We start from the raw sequence: 19,978 nt of genomic DNA, 5'->3' as shown, positions 1-19,978 counted from the left end.
AAATACTCTGGTCTGCGAGCTGGAAAGCGCTATGGCAGCATCTTCACCTTTCTCGAGCCTCCAGCACTTGTCGAGCTCGGAGATGAATACCTGATTCATTTCCGGACTGGTAACTTGCTGGAAACTTTTGCTGTTCGCCGCAGCCAAGCGGTTATCCTTTGTTATGGGGGGGCCGTTTGGTGCCAGCAAGTACTGGATTGATGGTGTGGTGGTGTTGAGCGAGCGAGTCTCGAGTCATTTTTACTAATTAATCTTCCAGGCGTGAGCTATCATGCCCGGCACGGCAGCTGCAAGCAGCACTGGTACGATGGCCAATGACTTCATGTCAACACTCACCGCCGTGTCAACCAACTCGGACGCGTACCACATGACCCCCGTGCACATGGTGGTGGCCCGTGTACAGAGTGATATGCCCGTGTGGAGCTCAGAGAGCGACCGCTTCTTGTCCACGTTCGCCGACACAACCGATGAGCAGTTCATCGCCTCCTTGGACACGGTGAACGCCGCGTCGGTCGAAGGCGCGCTCATGTACGTGCAGGCCGAAGGTATCAACTACGACACGCGCTCGACGGAATACCGATGCACACGAAAGAGCGGCATGGCGTACATTGTTTTGTACGAGATGGCCATTGTGCAGACCAACGAGACACTGGCGCTGTACCAGGACACAGCCGATCAGAACGAGTACGGCCCGTTGGTCCCCATGGACTCTGGTCGCTGCACGCCGACTTCGACTGACGGCAGCTCAGACGTGTTCCCTACGGTCTGCTACTACTTCAACGGCACGAATGGCGAGCCAAACATCGGTCCGTTTGTCGGTGCTGAGCTCAAGGAGACGACGACAGACCCGCGCGCCCCGTACCCGAACAATGTGTGGTACTCGTTCCCCAACTCGTGTCCGCTCGAGTCTTGGGGTGACAAGACTGACGAGTGCCGAGCCACGACGCGCCATGGGCTCTGTGATATGGACGTCATGCCGGACGGCGTCACGTGCACGTTCAACTATCGAGTGCTCGGTTTCCTGCTGCTTGACGACCTAGTCGGCATCACTTCGATGGCCAGCAGCACCACAGGTAACACGTACAATAACTTCACAGAGTTTTGCGAAGACGGCGGCGTTGAGTTCGAGGCCACGACGGACGGCGAGTGGGTCGACGGGATCTCTTTCTGGCTGAAACCCCAGGACGAGGACGCCAACGCGGAGCGTGCTACGAAGCTCGTGGAGGCCTACTCCAACCTGACCACCGGTCTCTTGAAAAACACTCCTCTACAAGAGGAGACAATTGCGAGGATGCTGCCTCTGCCCACCCCTGCTGAGTTGGCAGCCGAGAACCCCCCGTGCTACCTCAATGTGAAGAAATGCAACGGGGACTACGGCTGCAAGCGTGAGCTCTATAGTCAAAGGTGCACGCTCTGCAGCTCGACCTCAGACGAGTGCGAGACTGCTCCCAGTGGCTGGACGTTCCCCACTCTAGAGAAGGCTGTGGGCGAGAACGGCGGTACAGGTGACGTCTTGACTGAGAGCTCGTCGTCGTCGGGGTCGAGTTCCAAAACCCACGTTTCCACGGACTCGGGGCTGAACGCTGGCGTTGCTGCTGCAATTGTGACGGGATGCATCTTCGCGGTGCTTCTCGTGCTCTTCACGTGCTTCTGCCAGCGAAGGCGAAAAGCCAAAGCGCCCAAAAGCGACGGCGAAGATAGCGCACCCTTCCACGCTGCGCCTTGTACTTCCAAAACGGAGCCTTCCACCTGGCCAGTTAAGCGCGTGAACCAACATACGGGTAGCAGCTCCAACCTTTGGGACGACGAAGCTATCATCTCCTGGCGAGTGCCGCGCGAGAAGGTGAAAGCTGGAGCACTTATCAGCCGCGGGGGATACGGAGAGGTCTACAGGGGGACATACAACCGACAAGATGTCGCCGTCAAGATGCTGCTGCCTGAGACTCGCCGCAGCATCAAACACGTGAATGCCTTCCTCGCCGAGGTCAAGACGATGGCTGGTCTTGAGCACTCTTGCATCGTGCAGTTCATCGGCGTTGCGTGGGACTCGTTCAATGACCTGTGTGTGCTTTCCGAGTTCATAGCTGGCGGCGATCTGCGAGCTCTTCTGGCACGCTACGACGAGACCAACATGCCGAAAGGCTTCGACTACCAGAAGGTCAAGATCGCGCTTCACATCGCTCACGCCCTGACTTACCTGCACTCGCTGCAACAGCCTATCATCCACCGCGACCTCAAGTCCAAGAACGTACTCCTAACACCCGACCTAGACGCCAAGCTGGCTGACTTCGGAGTCTCCCGAGAGAGAATTGATGCGACAATGACCGCGGGCGTTGGCACGTCGCTCTGGATGGCACCCGAGGTCATGCTCGGCGACAAATACGACGTGGCAGCCGACATGTTCTCGTTCGGCGTGCTGCTGAGCGAGTTGGATACGCAACAGCTGCCGTATTCGCACGCGAAGGACAAGAACAACTCGGGGCGAAAACTTCCGGATGCCGCGATCCTTCAGATGGTGGCGATGGGGTCGCTGTGCGTGGAATTCCCGTCTAGAGCGCTGCCTGAGATGGCAGAGCTCGGTGTTGCGTGCGTGTCAATGGATCCGGAGGCTCGTCCGCGCGCTTCTGAGGCGCTGTACAGGCTACAGAAGATCCTTCAGCAGTTCTAGGACAGCCCATGAGTTTTGCCGACTTCGAAGTGTTATTCACCAACGTGTGATAAGCGCTTGCTTTGTACTTTGAATATTTTGTGTTCACTAGGATGAAGTAGCTGTGCCGATATAGATATTGGCACTGTGCACCAGCATCGGTACGTTTGCCAAGGTCGGCAATAGCTCCGAAGCCTTTCACCCGGGATTGAAAATACACGCTCGCTATGTGAAAATTAGCCAGACGATAGTCCACGTACTCTTACAAGCATCTAACCAAATCGTTCTGCAACCATTAACCGGCAGTAATGAAGCCGCCAACGACTTGAGGCGTACGCATAAGGTTGCTGTCATCTCCGTTGAAATTCATATCACTGGCCCCCTGAGCGAAAATGCCTTGGTAAAACTGCCGATCGCTGCTGATCAAGTCCACACGCTCACGTTATCTTTGGCTTGTAACTAATAACAATGCCGTGTGTTGCCTGAGAAGTTGACCTAATTGGATACTCCAGTTCTAAGCGGTTGCTGAGGAGGACTACAAGCACAGTTTGAACGGATTTTCGTCGCAATGAAAGTCATTTCATGTTGGCTAGCTAGCATTTTTCTGGACTGTTCAGCATGCAACAATTCCTCGCAAGGGGTTTAGAGATTGAACTGTGCCAGCGCCGTGGCAAACGCTTGAATCGGTGTGATTGGGGCGCGAAAGTCCAAGTGGAACTTCTTGTCATCTACTTTGCCGAACTGAAGGTAAATTGGTCGCTCCGGGTTTGGTACTCCGTCGTCTACCGCGCGTACAAGCTGAAAGTTTTTCACCGATGGAACGGAGACGCGGCCATTGAAATTGAGACGGTAGAACCCGTTCTCGAATACCGGCTCCTTGTTCTCGAAGACTTGGAGAGACTCGGGAGGCAGTGCCGCATGTGCCACCGCCATGTCAGTGTCTGTCAAACTGCGGTGAAGATCGATGAGCATCGAGAAGGTGGATAAGCTGTCACCGACTGTCAAACCTTCGATGTCCTGCCGTCTTGAGAGAGGTGGCAGGATGACCGTCAGACGCCGCGGCTCGGAAGAGTTGAAGGTGCTGCCGAACACCATGGCTCCGAGTTCTGTCTTGCGACTGAAATTCCCGACCAGAACGTTTTTCTTCTTTGAAAAGTTTGAACGCAGTTTGCCAATGTAGTTGCCGCTTTTCTTTGACGGTTTGGAGGACAGTGCGACGGACCGCGTCATGTCGAAGAGATGGTAGTTGGACGTGCGGGTCTTCACCTGCTTCTCCGCCATGAGGAGAAGCTGGTCATTGATAAAATAGTGGTATTGAGAGCTCAGCATGGTCTTCACGCGCAAGATGTATCCTTGAACGAGGTTCGTCTCCGTTCCGGGGAACACTGCCAGCTTTGATAGCCGAGACAGATCAAAGCTCGTTGCTGTTGTTGCCGGCGTCGGTGGAGCAACGGGAAGGGTAGCCGTCTTGACGGACTCGTTATCCGATTCATCGTGCGAGTCTTCGTCGTCAGATTGCTGAGAGAGATGTTTGCGGCGAGAAGGAGACTCAGGCTGTTCACTCACTCTTCTCGACTTGTACGTGTCATCCCGGTCGCTATCGTCGGAATCGGAGCCTTCATCTGAGGAGTAGGCAGAGCCTCGACTCGCCTCGTCCCAAGCTTTCTCGGGCTTGCCAAGTTGTCGAGCGTCTTTCGCGCTGGCTTCGTCTGCATTTCGGGACAACCTTGTCTCGAAAATTGGCTTCCGGCTGCGATTGTTGCACTCGTCGTGACCTTCGTCGCCGTCGTCCCCATCAACGGAGAAAGGGACGACCTGGTTTTCATCGTCGTTGCTGTCGCGACGAGATACCAAGTTCGAAGTGGGTTTGGTCATCACCCCTTTGTCGCGAGGGGGAAGCGGGGTCAGCACGGGGCGACCTCGGGCAGCCATTGTCTAACCTCGAACGGGCTTGAGTGATAGCGTTGGCGACCGCCTCCGACGTCCAAGTTGGAAATGAGCGAAACTTGCTGTAAGAGCTCTTGGATGAGGGCTCAATGACCAGGCGAAGTTGACATGGGACCATACTTCCGCTGAAAATAGTCGGCTTGATGGAGTGATAGAGACGAAAGCCAGCAGCTACTTCCTCTCCAAAAATGCTCTCAGCGCTAATGATAGTGGAGGTTGGTGTTGGTAAACACGCAGCCACGTCAACGCCAGAATTATCTTAGTTTATCCCAATTTCCAGAAGATCGAGAGCATGACTGCCACGCCGGACCACGAGTGGATCGAGGCCAGACGGCGGATTCTCGTGGGCTCGATTCTAGCTCCGAGCGACAAAGATCAGTTCATCGAGGCATCGTTTGCCACGCATTTCGGGCGCAATCTCCCAGAGCCGAGGTTCTGGGCAGCTTTTGGCCAAGCATGCAGTTTTGCCGCGGAAGGGGTGCCATGGCACGAGCCCAGACAGCTCATGCTGTCGCATTCACTACCTCAGCAGGTGAACGGCAAGGATGCTCGGGTAAGGAGATTGTTTGTGTCGTGCTATTGGTACCCGATACCTGGTAAACTCATGTTATGTGTCTCCAGGGAGAGACCATGTTGACTCTGGCCGCTACTTTCGGTCGAGCGAAAGTGGTGAGTATTCTTTGCCAAGTCAAGGGTAATCCCCACATCGAGAACGCCAAGGTACCAATTGTTCTCCTGGACCAAGTGTGAGATGGTTTCTCACTTGTGGAATGCTCTACAGGGATGGCCAACGGTGCACGTAGCCGCCGCGTACAACCATGTGAACGTGTTGGAAGCCCTCCTAAACCTTGGTGTGAGTATGAACGAGGCCGATTCACGGTTGGGCTACACTCCACTGCATCTGGCTGCATCGGTTGACAATGTCCAAGTGCTCAGGACGCTGCATGCGTCGAAGCAAGCTGATTTCTGGAAGAAGGCGAAGAATGTGGGGTTGCCGAGAGCGCTTAATCTGCGTATCCTAGCCCCTACTTGATGAAAACTACTGACAGTGTCGTCTGAATGCAGGGCTTTTCCATTCTCCACGTCGCATCTGCCCACGGATCGGAGAAGTGCGTTGAATTTTTGTCGGAGACGTTCCCGGACATGAAATTTCATGATGATAGCGTGTCGAAGGAGAGCCCAGCCCACAAAGCCGCCAAGCACCTCCATCCGCACGTGTACCGGCATCTCACGTCACTGGGGGCTCGAGACGACATGGAAAATATCGAGGTCGGTATGGTTAAAATTGCTCGGTGGTGACACTCGTTCATTGACGATTTCCTCGTGCCTAGGACGACACTGCACGGGACATCTCGACGTTTAGCACCCGATACAACTTCTAAATCACTTGTGTTTAAATATTAATGACGTCTGTAGGCCTTAGGCTGCACTAGATTGCTGCGCTTCACTCGAAGTCGCGTTCTTGGAGATAAACTTGCGCACCAATTTGTAGCGCAAGTCGTCGGTGGATGCTGGTTTGCACACGTCGACGTGCGTGGCGTCGGCAATTGGGACGAACTCCCCGAAACCAGGATTTGCCGATGCTGGAGGTACAACTAGAGCTTCGACACCGATCACGGGGAGACGGCAAGGGAGGCTCTCACCCACACTCAGAGACGGGATACCCTTCTCCTCAAAGACCTCAGCACACCAGTCGTTGAGCATCTCCAGGTGCGGCGTGCCATGCAGGTGCTCAGTGACAGGATGCTGTGTGATCTGTCGTGGCTTGAACGTCTGGATCCTCTGCGCGACTGGACTGCCGTGATGAGGGACGCCGAAGAACACCACGCCGTTGACGTTGTCGATCAGCGGCTCTTCGGTCTCGGAACTGGCCGAAGCCAGCAAAACCTGCTTCAGCAGCACGCCGCCAAGACTGTGGGTCACGAAAACCACGGGACGATCTCCAGACCCGACCCGAGCCGCGTTCAACTGAGTCAAGATCTCACTCCCTGTGTCTTCAAAGCACATCGGCTTCCAGACAGACCCAGACGCGAGAAGTTGCGAGTCGTACCCGACCGACAGCACTCTCGGGTTGAGACCCTCTTGCTTCATGTCGCCAAGGAGCCACTGCTGAGCCCAAATAGTCCCCTCTTCTTCGCCACAAGTCCACGTTCCAAACGGACAGCCCAGAAGGCCGTGGACGAACACGATGTCTACATCGTAGTCGCTTTGTTGTGCGCTGGTGCTTCCCGAGAGATGGAGCGGATGAATCCCGTCGAGGTACTTGACCTCGTCGCTCTTGCTCGCCCCTTTCCTCAGCGAATTCTGGTACCGTCGGTTCGAGCGAGCTCGGTGCGCCATTGCTTCCAGTCTGACGTCCTCCGACTGCGTCCATTTCTCAAGAGCTGCGTCCAGCTGGCAGTCCTTCATCGCAAACTCCTTCAGGGCGTCGGCCATGTCGTCACAAGCAAACAGGTTGGCCAGTACTCGAGCTGTTTCTCGCTGCACGACCTCGTTTTCCGACTGCGTTAAGATCTTGAGGATCGGCACTCCGCCACGACGAACGAGTTCTTCTTGGCACTCCTTCCGCTCCATCACGAAAGCTAGAGCGCAGAGGGCCTTTGCGTGGGACGCCTCGTAAGAAGAAGTATCCGACTTCATCCCTTGAATAGGGAGCGTGCGTGACCTCGCATCTCGGACGCTGCATGCTCCTTGGGCGACTTCAGGTGGCACCGTGTCTAGCACCGAGTCCAGAACAGCAATTAGCCATTCCTGGACGACTTGGTCTTTGTGTGCGCCGTGGGTAGCGATCTGCTGAAGACAGAGCGCGGCTTCCTCGCGAATGCCTTCGTCGCCGCTCTTGAGGAACGCTGTGAACAGCTCGATCCAGCCATCGACGTATCCGTGTCTTAGCACGACGTTGATGTTCTCGATGTCGTCGTCGTACAGTGGCTCGCCGTCTTCAGACTCGCTAACGAACGAGAGTGCATCTTGATTCAGTACAAATTGCACGTCTGCTGTGGTCGGCTCGGCAAGGCAGCGGATAGCCTCCAGCAGTTTCGCTGTCACTCGACTGTCCGAGTCCTCCAGCACTCGTGACCGCAGAGCATCCAGCGCTCCAGCGTCAACGAGTTGGTGTTGGAACGCGTGATCAGCAGCTGCGAGTTTGGCAACAATCTCGAAAGACGAACACGCCAACTCGTTGCGAGACGAACTCATCCACTGCACTAACATCTCGGCGCTTCCAGCCTGGTGTCGCATGGTCTGGGCCACAGTTACGTCGTTGCTGAGCTCGTTGGCAAGCCGTGCAGCTTGAATCTGCACCAGATCGGAGCGTTCCTGGCCCATTTTAACGATTGCATCCCACAGTTTGTCGCTCGCAAGGAGTTTCCGTCGTGTCTTGGCCGTACTGTCATCGCCGAAAATCGCTTTGCGCAACTTGTAGCGTCTGCTAACCGCTTCTGGGATCGCGGCCTTGGTCAACCCCCACAACGCGAACTCCAGGTACTGATCCGGCACATCAGCCACCGCCAAAGACAACAGCGACGCGAGGTTTGCCGGTCCGAAGTGACAGTCTTTGGTATCCAGAGCCACCAGTCGATGCAGCGCCTCGCCCACTCGAGGGTCGTCGTCGTGAACTTCTGCCAGATTCAACAGCGCCTGCTTCCCGTATCGCGTCGCTCTCTCCGCAATGGCTTGGGCGCATTGAGAATTGGTCGACAAGACGCCCATGGCGCTGTACAGTTCGTCTTCTAAATCTCCTTGTAGCAAGAAGTTGTTGTCAGCATCCGACAGCAGGTTCACGAGCATGGAGAAGCTGGAGCTGCCTAGCACTTGGTCGGGGTCCCACCCGTTCGCGTCGGGCGAGATGCCCTTCAGCCACTTCACGAGGTTCTGGTACACTAGACTGTTCTTCATGGCCGCTTCCAGGGCCTCTTTTCCGTCCTCGACCGTCGGGTACTGCACCGAAGGGGCCGTGAACGCCTGTCGAGTGGAAGTGACCGAAGCGGACGAGATCCAGCACGCCACATCGCGGATCAAACTCTGTTGCAGTCCCAGTTCTTGCCTCGACGTGGCCTTCAGCGTTCGCGACCGGGTCTTTCGTGTCAAGTGTCGTTTCAAGGTGCGACTAGTTTGAGGACTGGGCGTTGGGTGAATGGTGCCGGTTTTCACCGGTTTGCCATCGTCTCCGAGGCACATGAAGCCGGCGCTGGCACTCACACTGGCGCCGGCCAGGAGGAACAACGGGCGCTTGGCCACGTGCAGCATTTTCCAAGAAGTGCGCAAATTTGGGAATGAGCATGGAGAGGTCTTTTGCGGAGACTGTAACGGATACTGCAAGTTCAGCGGCATAGTTTGTTCAAATTGGGAGAGATAAGCGATGAGATGTGGCAGAAAACACCTGGGGAATCTGACGATGCAGTCGATGGGACACGATGTGTGGAGTGTTGAATCTGCACCTCGGATCGACTGGCTGATTGGGGGCTTCGGACGCCGTTGCTGCCATGTATCGTGAGCTCCATTTGTCTTCTTACACTTTTATCCGCAGCGAGCCGTTCCTAAGGTTTCCTAACGTTACTACGGAAAGGGCTAAGCATGCATTGACCCGTGACGTCACTTTGCCCTGAGCTATGTCCACTTTTCCTGTTTGGTTCAACTGTACGCGTCGAGATGGCTACAACTTGCACGTCATGGCGATATCCAGGTGACAAGTCCACGACGGGCTCATTTGTGTCAAGTCGCTGCAGCGAGACCAAGCTGCAGGATTTTAGTACGCGATACGTAGGCGGGTGAGGTCGATTGCACTCTCGTCAAAAGGATACGCGCCCGGAGCGAGGCGGCTCGTGATCCAGGGATGCAGGCGTTCACCAAACACACGCCTCACCGGGTGTGAAGCCCGCAATGAGGGTGAGCCACTTGCCCCCGCGGGAATTGTCGCCGGCGTCGTTCCACCCGAGTGGAGGATGCATGTAGACCAGTGTACTTCAACCACGTAGCGACTTTCCTCGGTTTTGAGTTTGCATCAAGCAACACAACCGAATTAATTGACTGAGAGCGGCCACCACAGAAAGCAAAAAAACAACTGGGAAACCTTTTTGTTGGATATTGTGGCGCTACTCGAAGACGCGCTGAATCTTCACAGGCATTCAGCCGGACTGCTTTCAACTTCTTCAATTCGATCGGAACGTCGAACGCAGACAGTATGGCGTGCTACAACCAGTTGTGTACTCTCTCACTGCGGCACTACATGTAGAAATATATCCGAATGAACAACAGCTTGAACCGATCCACGTGAAGGATGTGGCGGAGCTCACGCGCTTGATGGACAGCTTGGAGACGGGTTGTGGTTCGAGGTTCTTCCACTCTGCAGACCAACGTCGCAGCCGCGATCATGGTGGAAACGCACTGGAGCAATATCCACGTGGCTTTGACTACTGACATACACTGTACGTTCTTCCACGTTTGTGATGACAATCCAGACAAGTTGATCGAGGGCCCGTTGAACCCGCAGTTCCGCGACGTGTGCCAACCGCTGTAAAGGTCATGACGCGTCACTTGCAGCATCCACTTGACATTTTCTCGTCTGAGACCTTGCAACCTAGCGAAAGCTCTTCAGCTACTCCTACAACGTTACTATAATAGCGAGTTCATTCATACCAATACTGAAATCTTATGGCAAAATGCAGCGAAATACAGCAGCGCAGAGGTTCGCACACTTTATAGTACGCCATCTTCTGATCACTTCAGCCGCCGTTTCAACGCGGGATCACCACGCTGCTTAAACGAGTGCTTCACTTCTTGCACGACAACACTACGGCTTGAACGCCCCCAAAGCCAGTCTGCTAGTGATCAATCTGGCCGGGATCCGGAGGTCCGTCAAGTAAACGCCACAAAGTACTCCGGCAGGCGTGAAGCCGGCGATGAGGTCCATCAAGCCGTCTCCTCGGAATTCGTCGTTCGAGCAATTCCAGCCTCGACGTGGCTTCATATAGCTGACGTGCTTCAAGTGACGAAGCATGAACCTCTTTAGCGGTTGATAGAGCGCCTTGCAGTGCTGCTGCAAAAGTCGACTGACGACTTGCGTGCAACGTTCACACCGATGCTTGGACGAGTGCTCAGCGATATACTCGCAATACCGACACGTTGCCGTCCCCGCTTCCGAATCCACGACGATGCCACGCCAATGCGCCTCCACCGCATTCGTTGGCGTCCAATTCTGCTTCCTGCCACTGAAGAAGTGGGTGCCGACGCCTATGTGCACACTGTCCATGAGTCTCGTCAGCTGTGCCACATCGTCCGTGTCCACTTCCTGATCCACCTCATGCCCCTTAGTCTTTATCCTCTTCAAAAGTGAACGTTCCCTGTCTTGTCCCTGCTTCTCTAGAGCTGCTGAGAGCGAGAAGACGACTGGCTGCATGGACCCGAATCTGGGCGCGGCAAACTCCCCAAAGTGCATCTGCAGCACTCCGTTGCACGCTGCAGAGAACCCCTCGTCTACTAGACACGCGGCCTCCAGTAGGTGGACCCGAGCATCGAGCAGGCGAGGCAGCGGCAGGTCTTTGGGCGGCTCCGGGTCGCACAAGTCGCATGGCCCCTCCCCTCCCTCCGCCTCCTCCGGCACCAACTGGTGCCAGTCCGAGCCGCAATGTCGTCCGAAGTGGACGGAATTCTGCGCGTAGAAGCTCTGGAGACCTGCGGTGGCGATGCATTCGCGTAGTGGAGGCGTGAGGCAGTGCGAGAGGCAGCTCAGCAGGCGCGAGAGGTCGCGCGGTGTCAGGAACGGCACCATCTGCAGGTGTAAGAGCGTCACGAGGTCCTGCAGCGTCGTGGCGGCTAGAAAAGGCTCCAGACGCGGCTTCTTGGGCTGCTGCTCGCACATGGACGCACTGCGCTTGGCGGCATGGTGAGCCATACGGGAACAATGGGGAATGATGGTCAAGTTCAACTTTAAGGGGGCCGATGCGGAAATTATTGTTATTGCACGTGATGTCTGGACCATACAAAACCTCATACAAATGTTTGAAGCAATTATATATATTTATTATTGGAAATGTTCGAGTTGCAATAATTATTAGTGCAGAAAACGGCTTGCAATACAATTATACTAAAGTACCCGAACTCGGATTGCCAAGCAAGCGTACGTTAGAGTAGCTGAAAGCTCTCGCTATGGGATTCTCCGCGAGTTGAAGCCGTCTGGATTGATCGACGTGAAAGATGTGGCAGGGCTCACGCGCTTGGTGGACAGTTTGCGATGGCCTTTAGTTCCCGGTTTTTCCGCTCTACTAGCCAGCGTCGCAACAGGGTGTACCTGGTGGTGTGTACACATGTACGGACGACCGGCAACGCGCAATGAAGAACTGAATGACAATCCGTTGAAAAACTACGCTGCGTATAAGTCATCTACTGCTGGTAGTCCCATCGATCACTCGTCAGATCAATTCCAAAACCAGCGACAGGCCGACGGACGCTTACTTGGTCTGCAGCACACCCGCGGCAATCAGCTTCTCGATCTTGGCCATGATGCCCGGGTTCTGCAGGTGGCGCTGCGCGCTCGATGGGTCCGTCTGGAAATCGTTCAGCACGTTCTGCATCACCGGGTCGCGCAGGATGGCCTGGATCTCCGGGTCCGCCATGCCGTGGCGCGCGCGCTCCTCGTCCGTGTCGCCGCTCTGGATCTTGTACATCACATTCCGCAGACCGTCGATGCACTCCTGGTGGTTCGGGTCCAGCGCCAGGCCCTTCTCGTAGCTCTCGCGAGCCTTGTGGAACTCCTTCATGAAGCACTGGATCGCACCCATGCGAGAGTACGCCTTCACGTACTTGGGGTCGAGCTCAATGGCCTTCTCGCAGTCCTTCTTGGCCTCGTTAAACGACGTCAGCTTCGTGTACGCAGCCGCGCGGTTCGCGTAGTACACGGCGCACGACGGGTCACGCTTGATGGCCTCTGTGTAGCGCTCCACAGCCTGGGGGAACTCGCCGTTCTTGAAGAACTCGTTGCCCTCGTTCTTGGCCGCCAGAGCCTTCTCCGGGTCAATGTACGCCAGATCCTTGGCCTTGCGCAGTTTCACCTGCAGCGTCTTGATCTTGCGCTCCACGTCCTTTGTGCGGTTCTCCATCTGGGCGCCTTCGTACGAGTCAATGGCAGCAGACAAGTTCTCCTCCGTCTCGCCCTTCTTCAGGTGGGCGTTGCCGATACGCACGTACGCCTTGGCGATCAGCGCGTAGTCGGCACGGTTCGCGCGGCCCACTTCGATTGCCTTCCTGTAAAATAAAAACAAAAATGCAACAACTGTGAGTACCTGCGTGCACCTTCACCTTCGTGCCAAGGCAACTTGACGCGACGTACTTGCAGTCCTCGATACACGCGTCGAACTGGCCCATCTCGAGCTTCACAGCAGCCAAGTTGCTGTAGTACGACATGTTGGTGGCGTCCTTCTCGACAGCCTCGTTGTAGCACTCGATAGCCTCCGAGAACTTCTTCTGCTTGTAGAAGGCGTTGCCGCGCTGCTTGGCCTCGTCGGCGGCCTTCTTCGCGGCACGCTCAGCCTTCTCCTCGTCCGTCAGATCCTCGTCCATAGGGGTGGGTTCCGGCACGGGCGTGGGCTCCGCCTTGGGCGCCGGCGTAGAAGCCGCAGCCGGCATCTCCTCGTCCTCGGCTCCGTCCATGTTGATGTTGAGGCCCATGAGCTCTCCGAGCACCGTCATGACCCGCGAGTCCTTGATGTGCTCATTAATTTTCGAAGGGTCTCGCTGGATCTCCTGCAGCACCTGGACGAACTGCGGGTCGCCCAGCAGCGGCGCCAGGCGCGGGTTCGTGGCGATCTTGCCGAACATGTCGGGTCCGAAGGCGTTGGCCAGCGGGTTGAAGCTCTGCGTGGCCGCGGCCTGCGCCTTCTTCACCTCCTCGACGCCGCTGAGGCACGCGGCGTTGGTGGCGTCCACCTTGAGGCCGTCCGAGTAGGCAGTCGTGGCCTCGTCGTAGCGCTTGAGCGCGTGCAGCGCCGCGCCCTTGCGGCTGTAGGCCTTGGCCCAGTCAGGCTTGGTCTGGATGCACAGCTCGGCGTCCTCCAGCGCGTGCGCCGCGTCGTCCAGCGACAGGTACGCGGCCGAGCGGTTCGAATAGAAGACGTGGTCGCTCGGGTTCAGCTCGATGGCTTGCGTGTAGCAGTGCACGGCCTCTTGCGCATTGCCTGCGCTCAGCGCCGCGTTGCCCTTGGCCTTCCACTCTGCTGCTGTCTGGGCATTGTGAGACTCGTTAGTGTCGCTTGGGCATAAAGAGCGGCAGGGGCATTATTTACCTCCGTCATGATCGCGCTTGCTGCTTGGATGCTTTTCCCCGACTGGGTTCCACTCGATCCCTTGATCGCGCTGTTATTCGGGGACATTCCAGAATTCCCGGTGGCCAATGAACGGGGTCGAAAATCCTCAGTACTGCATTCAACTTAACTATGTGTACTTCTGTCAATATCAATTATTACTTGGTTATTGTTCCATGAAGGTATTTCCGATGTGAACTCTTGAATTGACTCATTAAATAATTCAGGCTATTAAGTTCTGCGTCTACATCGCAAAACGTACTGTGATGGAGAGAAGTCGCAACAATACACCCGTGATTGGTGGGAAATGCATATTTAAGGTGCAGGGGTCTCTGTGTGCTCGTCGGTCGCCTGGCGCGGCTTGACTCGCATCGTCTGGCTGATACCGATCTGCGTAAGCGGCTGCACGAGCGTGGAGGGCGTCACCACTCGACTGGGCAGCGCAGACTTCTTCAGGCTGCTGCAGCTGGCACATGGATACACTTTAGGACAACTTCAACGTGGTTGCCAAATGGAAATGGGCCAATCAATACCTGGATGCGTGGAACCGCTTGAGCTCCTTGGTGGAGAAGAGGTCGGCGCCCGAGTCGGTGGGGTCTTGTGACCGCATCTTGCGCTTCTGGCTCGGGCTGCTGTCCACCAGCACTGCAAAGGCCACACGCACAGCAGTTAGTTTCTGGTAACTGATACCAGATCAAGATAAGCAGCGTACAGCAAGGGATGGAGGCACGGATGGCCGAGAGTTTGTTGCGGGGCCCTCGTCGTGCTCGCTCGGGGGTTTCGTACATCACCTGGCCTGGTCGAATCGCGTTGGACTTCTGAGGAGTGGATGTTGAGTTGGTCTGTGTAGGGGTCGAGAGCTCGTCGCCGGATGTGTTCCTGCCAGCACTTCTAATCGTGCTGCTGCTCGGTGTGTTCTCAATAGTAATTGAGAGGTCTGAGCGCTGCTCTGCCTGCTCGTCGGCCGAGACGGGCACCACGTGCGCGCCCAGGTGACCCGGGGGTGGACATTGGTACTCGACTTCCCACCACGGCACCACGTCGCTACTGCAGCTGCTGGACGTCGACGCCGGGGTCGATTGCCCCGTGACGGACGATACGTCTCCGTTCGTAGTGCAATCGGCGTTGATCTTCAGTGAGAGGCGCGATTTGCCCGAGGCGAATCCTCTCCTGGATCGATGCGGGCGAGAACTGAGACTTCGGTTCGGTGGGGCCGATGTTGCGGTGGGGGGCGCGACTGAACCGACGGTGACTGCGCTGGCGGGGACCTCGATCCGGTCCGAGGTGGTGTCGGGGCCCTTGGTGCTGTCCATCATGGTGCGTTGGCGTGGGGGTGGACCGAGATCTCGAGGTGTCTTAAGGATCACGCCCGAAGAAGATAAAGAGCCGGCCGCCCACTATCGAGATCCTCGCGCGTGCGGGCAGCCTTCAAAGGGCCGCAGGGGCAGCAGTTGGCAGTCTGAGCAGCCGTGACAAGGAACGGTTTCTCGCCGAGACTTGCGGGCTCTATGCTTCCGTAACTGAGGCCCCGCAACTTCTCCGGAGGAGAGACGCTAAACTTATCCGGGGTATCATGTCGTTCGCGGATTGATCCTCTGCGCCTTTTGCCATGTTCCTGCACAAGTTGCTGGATCCCGAGGATGAACGGCGGCGTCGTGTCAGACGCGCGCGAATCGTGCGGCGGAACCGAATCAAACGGGAAGTCGCCCAAGGGCAACCCGTCCGTACTCGCCGAGTGCCAAAAGCTAGCGACTTTGCGCTCAGTCTGGACAGTGAAGATGGATTCGACGAATACGGCGAGTCCAAGACACCATTCCGGCCCACGTTTGGAGGGAACTCGGACGATTCCACTCGGGAAGGACAAGCGGTGAATCCAATTCGAGCTGCTCCACAGCAATCGCCGTCTCCAACGAAGTCGCTGCTTTCAGCAACTGGTACCGGTAGCAAGTCTTCTGCCTCACAATCGCCTGCACCGAATGCGGCCGCACCTTCGTCTGACGCGTCGTCGCCGGGCAATGTGCAGCCGAAGGCGATATCGACTCATGTTCGAGCCAAATGGCGAGAGGTCTTCCAGCAGGTTGTTTTCCAACGCCATGAAGAGATTCTGGCGAAGGACCCGAACCGAAAGTGGCGGCAGGAGCGCTTCGGCTTGCTGCTTTTCGCCAAGGGTGAATATACGCGGGCTAGTGACCATTTGAACAAGGCTGTTAGCCTTGGAGCCACTTCTAGTCTCTGTTGGCGAAGGCTCGCCGAAAGCTACTACCACATGTGGGAAGATGGCGGGGAATGGGAGGTGCTGTGGGCTTGTCGTGCAGCGTACGAGCAAGCGCTGAATCACGTCGAAGTTGCGAGTAGCCCACTTGCGCTGTTCGCGTGTGCCCGAGTGCTTGAATTGCTGGGCAGCTACACGGGAGCGCTGACCATTTGCGCCTCAATGCTGCAGACGTTCCCAAAGTTTGAGCAGCTTCGAGACGTCAAACTTCGCTTTGTCCTACTCCAGCGACACCAACTCTTTTCCTCGTCTCCAACCGATCCTACAGCAGACTTCGCAAAGCTGTCAATATTAACCAAGTGCATCGGGTATACCCAGGAACTGCTCCTGGACAAAGCAATCACAGAGGTGCGTTCTGCATACGTGGTGCATCTGTAACGAAGCCTAACGTGAGCCGTAATGTTGCAGGGGCCGCGCCATATCAATGTGCTGTACTTGCATACTCGACTGAACGAGATGCTGGCAGATGTGTCGACAGCGTCAACTTCTCAAACTTCGGGCCATCCTCAAAAGTCAAGCTTGTCCACGTCAGTGTCGACGTCCTGTTCCAGGAGCTGTACAAACTTGCGATGCAGAACTCAGAGGTTGCACCACCGCCTGGGGTCAAGTGGAAATCTTGGAAGGCCCGCAGCGAGACGTACACGGCGTTCGCAGAGTACTTCGAGCACTGGGGGAAAGTGTTCTTGCATCCGATGCCTTATCCCGTTCACTCGAACTCTTAGAAGCTCTCCCACCCGAGAGTGACAGCTCGAAGAAGTTGACCAACTTATGGAGAGGTATAACTGAGGACCAGCGACGCAGGCGGATTGCTGTGTACGTGGTGCTTGCGCGGAACTACTATCAGTGCAACCAAATGGAGAAGGCCATTCGCTCCATGGAAGCTGTATTTGACCTGGATCCTCTCCACGCGGAAGCTCGAGCAAGCCTAGTCGAGTGGTTTCCTGCAAAATGGCAGTACGTGGCTCTGTTCGCTCTCACCGCGGGTATTCGCCTTCAACAGACTGATGCTTGCCATGTGACCGTCAAACAGATACCGACTTGAATTGAGGATGCCAGTCAAGTGCAGATTGCGCGTGTGCTTCGTGGGATATGGGGTCGCAAGGTAGCCTTGGTACGGCGTCGGGAGGCGCAGCGCTCAGTTGAGCAGCAGTATCGTGAAAATCCCTATCATCTTGGTTGTCGGCGACGAATCCTTCGGCTACTGCGAGACAAATACGCATCTTTGTTTGCAGCGCAGGATCTGGCAGCTCGCAGTCTTCAGCGTGGCGCACGACGATATCTCTACTACGCTCGCATGCGATGGAAGGTTGAAGGCCCGAGAAAAGATTCTGCGCGAGCTCGTACGTTTGAGCACCAGCAACTTGCATTGGGATTTTGAGCTCACGGGTTTGTTGATTCCCATAGATGAGCAAACACCAGACGAAAGTATCGGTACAATCGCCAAGTTCGCACTCAGCTAGCAGCCTTGCTCCCCAACGAATATGAGACCTGCTTCTTTCGTGAAGATTGCAGTGCGCTTCGTATCCAGGTAGGCCAGCTCAACTAGCTCGTGGTGTCCAGGCATTCACGTCGCTCTGTCCGCATTTGCTCGGCAGAGATGCTTCCGCGGCAAGCGCACTCGGAGTGAATTTCGACGTCTTCGAGATGCTCGACGGCAGCTACTTAGGCATCGAAACGATGCAGCTGAAATAATTCAGCGATTTTCTCGACGATACTGCAGTTCCAAAGCCACCTCTGCCCACCAGTGGACGAACTACTCTTCCGAGCACAGCGTAAGCTTGCACGCGCTAAACGGCTTGCACTGATGCTGCAGCGTCTGTATCGTCGCTGGAAAGGTGCCGAACCTCAGACGCACTCCTCGCTGTTCCATGCGTTTCAAGCTGAGGCTATCGAACAGCGCCAGATTCTGCTCGAGCAAACCAGCGCGCTCAAGATCCAACGACTGTGGCGTCGATACACGGCGGGTATAGCACTAGGTGGACGCGTTAGCAGCCAAGCCCAGATACTTCTTGTCGAGCAATTTTTCACTGCGCAGAGACGTCAAACTTTTCTGGAGGTGGACCTGGATCATGCAGCTCGTATCATCCAAGCTGTATATCGTGGCAAACTCATGCGCAGGTTCCTACGAATGTTACGAGGCAGGGTGATAGCCCCACCATGGGCCAGTCCAATTGCCACGTTAATCACCAAATGTGAGGCCAACCATCAGAAAGGAGTCGAGACGATGGCAGAGCTGTACTCGATCGACAATCTGGCCGAGAAACGAGCTTTGTTCGACCATCCAGTGTTGGTATTAAGAGGCCCACGTGCGGCCCCACGGCCCACCTCCCCTTCGACGGACGAGAGCTTCTCTCTTCAGCACGTTGTGTCTGCGATCCAGTACAGCGCAGTCTTGAAAACCCTCATCTGTGCAAGTGGTGACTTTAAAGGCGAGCGCATTTCAACGATTCTCCAAGCGCTCCAAACGAGAAGGACACTGCGAGTGTTAGCACTCGGTGGGATTAGCACCGTAGTGAGCAACATATCAACGAACCAAGAGCCCGACGCTTGTGCTGCAAAGAATCAGTCCATCCAGCTCGAGTCAACAGAGTGGAGTGTGGGTGCGACCGATGAAAGGGACACAGATACTTCGCCTTCGTCGCCACTCAGCCGGCGATCCTGTCCTTGCCTTCACCACCCTCTTCTCCATCGCCGCACCAAAAGCGCCAGCTTAGTGCCATGCAGATTCTCTCCAAAGCGCTGTGTACGTCAAATTTCCTGCTCGAGGAGCTGTATCTTGAACGAAACACGCTGCTGGAGAGACCCCAAGAAGGCGAAATCCTAGCGAGTATCATGGCCGACTACTTTTTCGCGAGATACGGCCGTCTTCACACGCTGGTTGTAGCCCACATGCGATTCTCAGATGCCAACGGCGCGCTACTGGGTGCTGCCCTGGCGACCAACACCGTACTGCAAAAGATGGATCTCCACGGAAATTTACTCAGCGATGGCGCTGCCATCGCCATTGCCAACGATGGACTCGCCCATAACAAATCCCTCCGCTATTTAAACTTGGCGGAAAACACAATCGGTAGTGCTGGCGGCAAGGCCTTGTTCAGATGCCTGGGCTCACACAATCGCACACTCGAAACACTTATCCTGCGCAACAACCACCTTATGAGTGACGTGATGCCGTCGCTGATTGAAGCCTGGCTAGTGAACGCGGTGATCGAGAGCGTGGATTTGGCAGGCAACCTCATCAATGATCGCTATCTCGCAGAAATCCAAGCTGCCGCTGCTGAGCGCCGCGAAGTCACGCCTTCGAAAGACAATCAAGAACTGCGCCTGCTAATAGCCCGGAAGCGCTTCGGTATCCGCGACACCCGCTCTCCAATCAGTAGGAGGGGTATTGGGATATTTGCAACTCCGCTGTCGTCCCCTGTGAAGGGTGGCAGTCGCAAGAAGAAAACGAAAAATGCGCCGCTGTCTCCGAAGAAGTGGTTAAGTGTCAACGCCCCCAAGATCATCTCTCCAATCGCGTACCCTACGACGATGAACCGCCAAGCAAATGAAGTGTATCCTTCAACAAAGGCCTCAGTGGAGAATGTTTACGCACCTCCTCGACCACGCAAACTGCTCAAGGCAACGCATTCGTCGCCAGCTCGACTGGTGTCACCATCAAACTGCCAGCACTCCCAGTACCTGTTGGCAAAAAGCGCCAAGCATGGTAACGTGGCAATACATGCTCGGGTCAACGCGACGGTTTGTAGTTGTTTGTCAATAATAAAGAAATTGATATGCCTCAAATATTAACTCCAGAGCTTCCAGCATCCCTCG

The 19,978-nt window shown here is 55.8% G+C and overlaps 9 protein-coding genes across 9 annotated transcripts; 4 read left to right on the top strand and 5 right to left on the bottom strand.

Annotated features, from left to right (window-relative positions):
• Positions 1–271: 271 nt before the first annotated feature.
• KRP23_3032 (uncharacterized protein) lies at positions 272–2,668 on the top strand (the record flags this gene model as incomplete). The annotated part of the gene is made up of 2 exons (XM_067887834.1): positions 272–1,644; positions 2,554–2,668. 2 exons carry the CDS (start codon positions 272–274, stop codon positions 2,666–2,668), a joined length of 1,488 nt encoding a protein of 495 aa, XP_067750390.1.
• A 621-nt stretch (positions 2,669–3,289) lies between these two features.
• KRP23_3031 (Tubby-related protein 2) lies at positions 3,290–4,579 on the bottom strand (the record flags this gene model as incomplete). The annotated part of the gene is made up of 1 exon (XM_067887833.1): positions 3,290–4,579. One exon carries the CDS (start codon positions 4,577–4,579, stop codon positions 3,290–3,292), a length of 1,290 nt encoding a protein of 429 aa, XP_067750389.1.
• Positions 4,580–4,886: 307 nt separating this feature from the next.
• Positions 4,887–5,976, top strand: KRP23_3030 (Ankyrin-1; the record flags this gene model as incomplete). The annotated part of the gene is made up of 5 exons (XM_067887832.1): positions 4,887–5,147; positions 5,216–5,314; positions 5,376–5,579; positions 5,660–5,863; positions 5,926–5,976. 5 exons carry the CDS (start codon positions 4,887–4,889, stop codon positions 5,974–5,976), a joined length of 819 nt encoding a protein of 272 aa, XP_067750388.1.
• Positions 5,977–6,013: 37 nt separating this feature from the next.
• Positions 6,014–8,842, bottom strand: KRP23_3029 (Protein SERAC1; the record flags this gene model as incomplete). The annotated part of the gene is made up of 1 exon (XM_067887831.1): positions 6,014–8,842. One exon carries the CDS (start codon positions 8,840–8,842, stop codon positions 6,014–6,016), a length of 2,829 nt encoding a protein of 942 aa, XP_067750387.1.
• A 1,543-nt stretch (positions 8,843–10,385) lies between these two features.
• KRP23_3028 (uncharacterized protein) lies at positions 10,386–11,486 on the bottom strand (the record flags this gene model as incomplete). Its single annotated transcript, XM_067887829.1, has 1 exon — positions 10,386–11,486. The coding sequence occupies one exon, from the start codon at positions 11,484–11,486 to the stop codon at positions 10,386–10,388; it is 1,101 nt and encodes a 366-aa protein (XP_067750386.1).
• Positions 11,487–12,042: 556 nt separating this feature from the next.
• On the bottom strand, positions 12,043–13,959 carry KRP23_3027 (Hsp70-Hsp90 organizing protein 1; the record flags this gene model as incomplete). Its single annotated transcript, XM_067887828.1, has 3 exons — positions 12,043–12,835; positions 12,921–13,810; positions 13,873–13,959. 3 exons carry the CDS (start codon positions 13,957–13,959, stop codon positions 12,043–12,045), a joined length of 1,770 nt encoding a protein of 589 aa, XP_067750385.1.
• Positions 13,960–14,205: 246 nt separating this feature from the next.
• Positions 14,206–15,206, bottom strand: KRP23_3026 (uncharacterized protein; the record flags this gene model as incomplete). The annotated part of the gene is made up of 3 exons (XM_067887827.1): positions 14,206–14,356; positions 14,424–14,535; positions 14,603–15,206. The coding sequence occupies 3 exons, from the start codon at positions 15,204–15,206 to the stop codon at positions 14,206–14,208; spliced, it is 867 nt and encodes a 288-aa protein (XP_067750384.1).
• A 293-nt stretch (positions 15,207–15,499) lies between these two features.
• On the top strand, positions 15,500–16,540 carry KRP23_3025 (uncharacterized protein; the record flags this gene model as incomplete). Its single annotated transcript, XM_067887826.1, has 1 exon — positions 15,500–16,540. One exon carries the CDS (start codon positions 15,500–15,502, stop codon positions 16,538–16,540), a length of 1,041 nt encoding a protein of 346 aa, XP_067750383.1.
• Positions 16,541–18,880: 2,340 nt separating this feature from the next.
• Positions 18,881–19,954, top strand: KRP23_3024 (Nucleotide-binding oligomerization domain-containing protein 2; the record flags this gene model as incomplete). The annotated part of the gene is made up of 1 exon (XM_067887825.1): positions 18,881–19,954. The coding sequence occupies one exon, from the start codon at positions 18,881–18,883 to the stop codon at positions 19,952–19,954; it is 1,074 nt and encodes a 357-aa protein (XP_067750382.1).
• Between the last annotated feature and the right edge of the window lie 24 nt (positions 19,955–19,978).

This window comes from Phytophthora ramorum (assembly GCF_020800215.1).
Source record: "Phytophthora ramorum isolate Pr-102 chromosome Unknown Phyram_PR-102_s0002, whole genome shotgun sequence".
NCBI classification, from domain to species: domain Eukaryota; phylum Oomycota; class Peronosporomycetes; order Peronosporales; family Peronosporaceae; genus Phytophthora; species Phytophthora ramorum.
The sequence above is the reverse complement of the archived record's forward strand: the minus strand, read 5'-3'. Positions and strand labels throughout refer to the sequence as shown.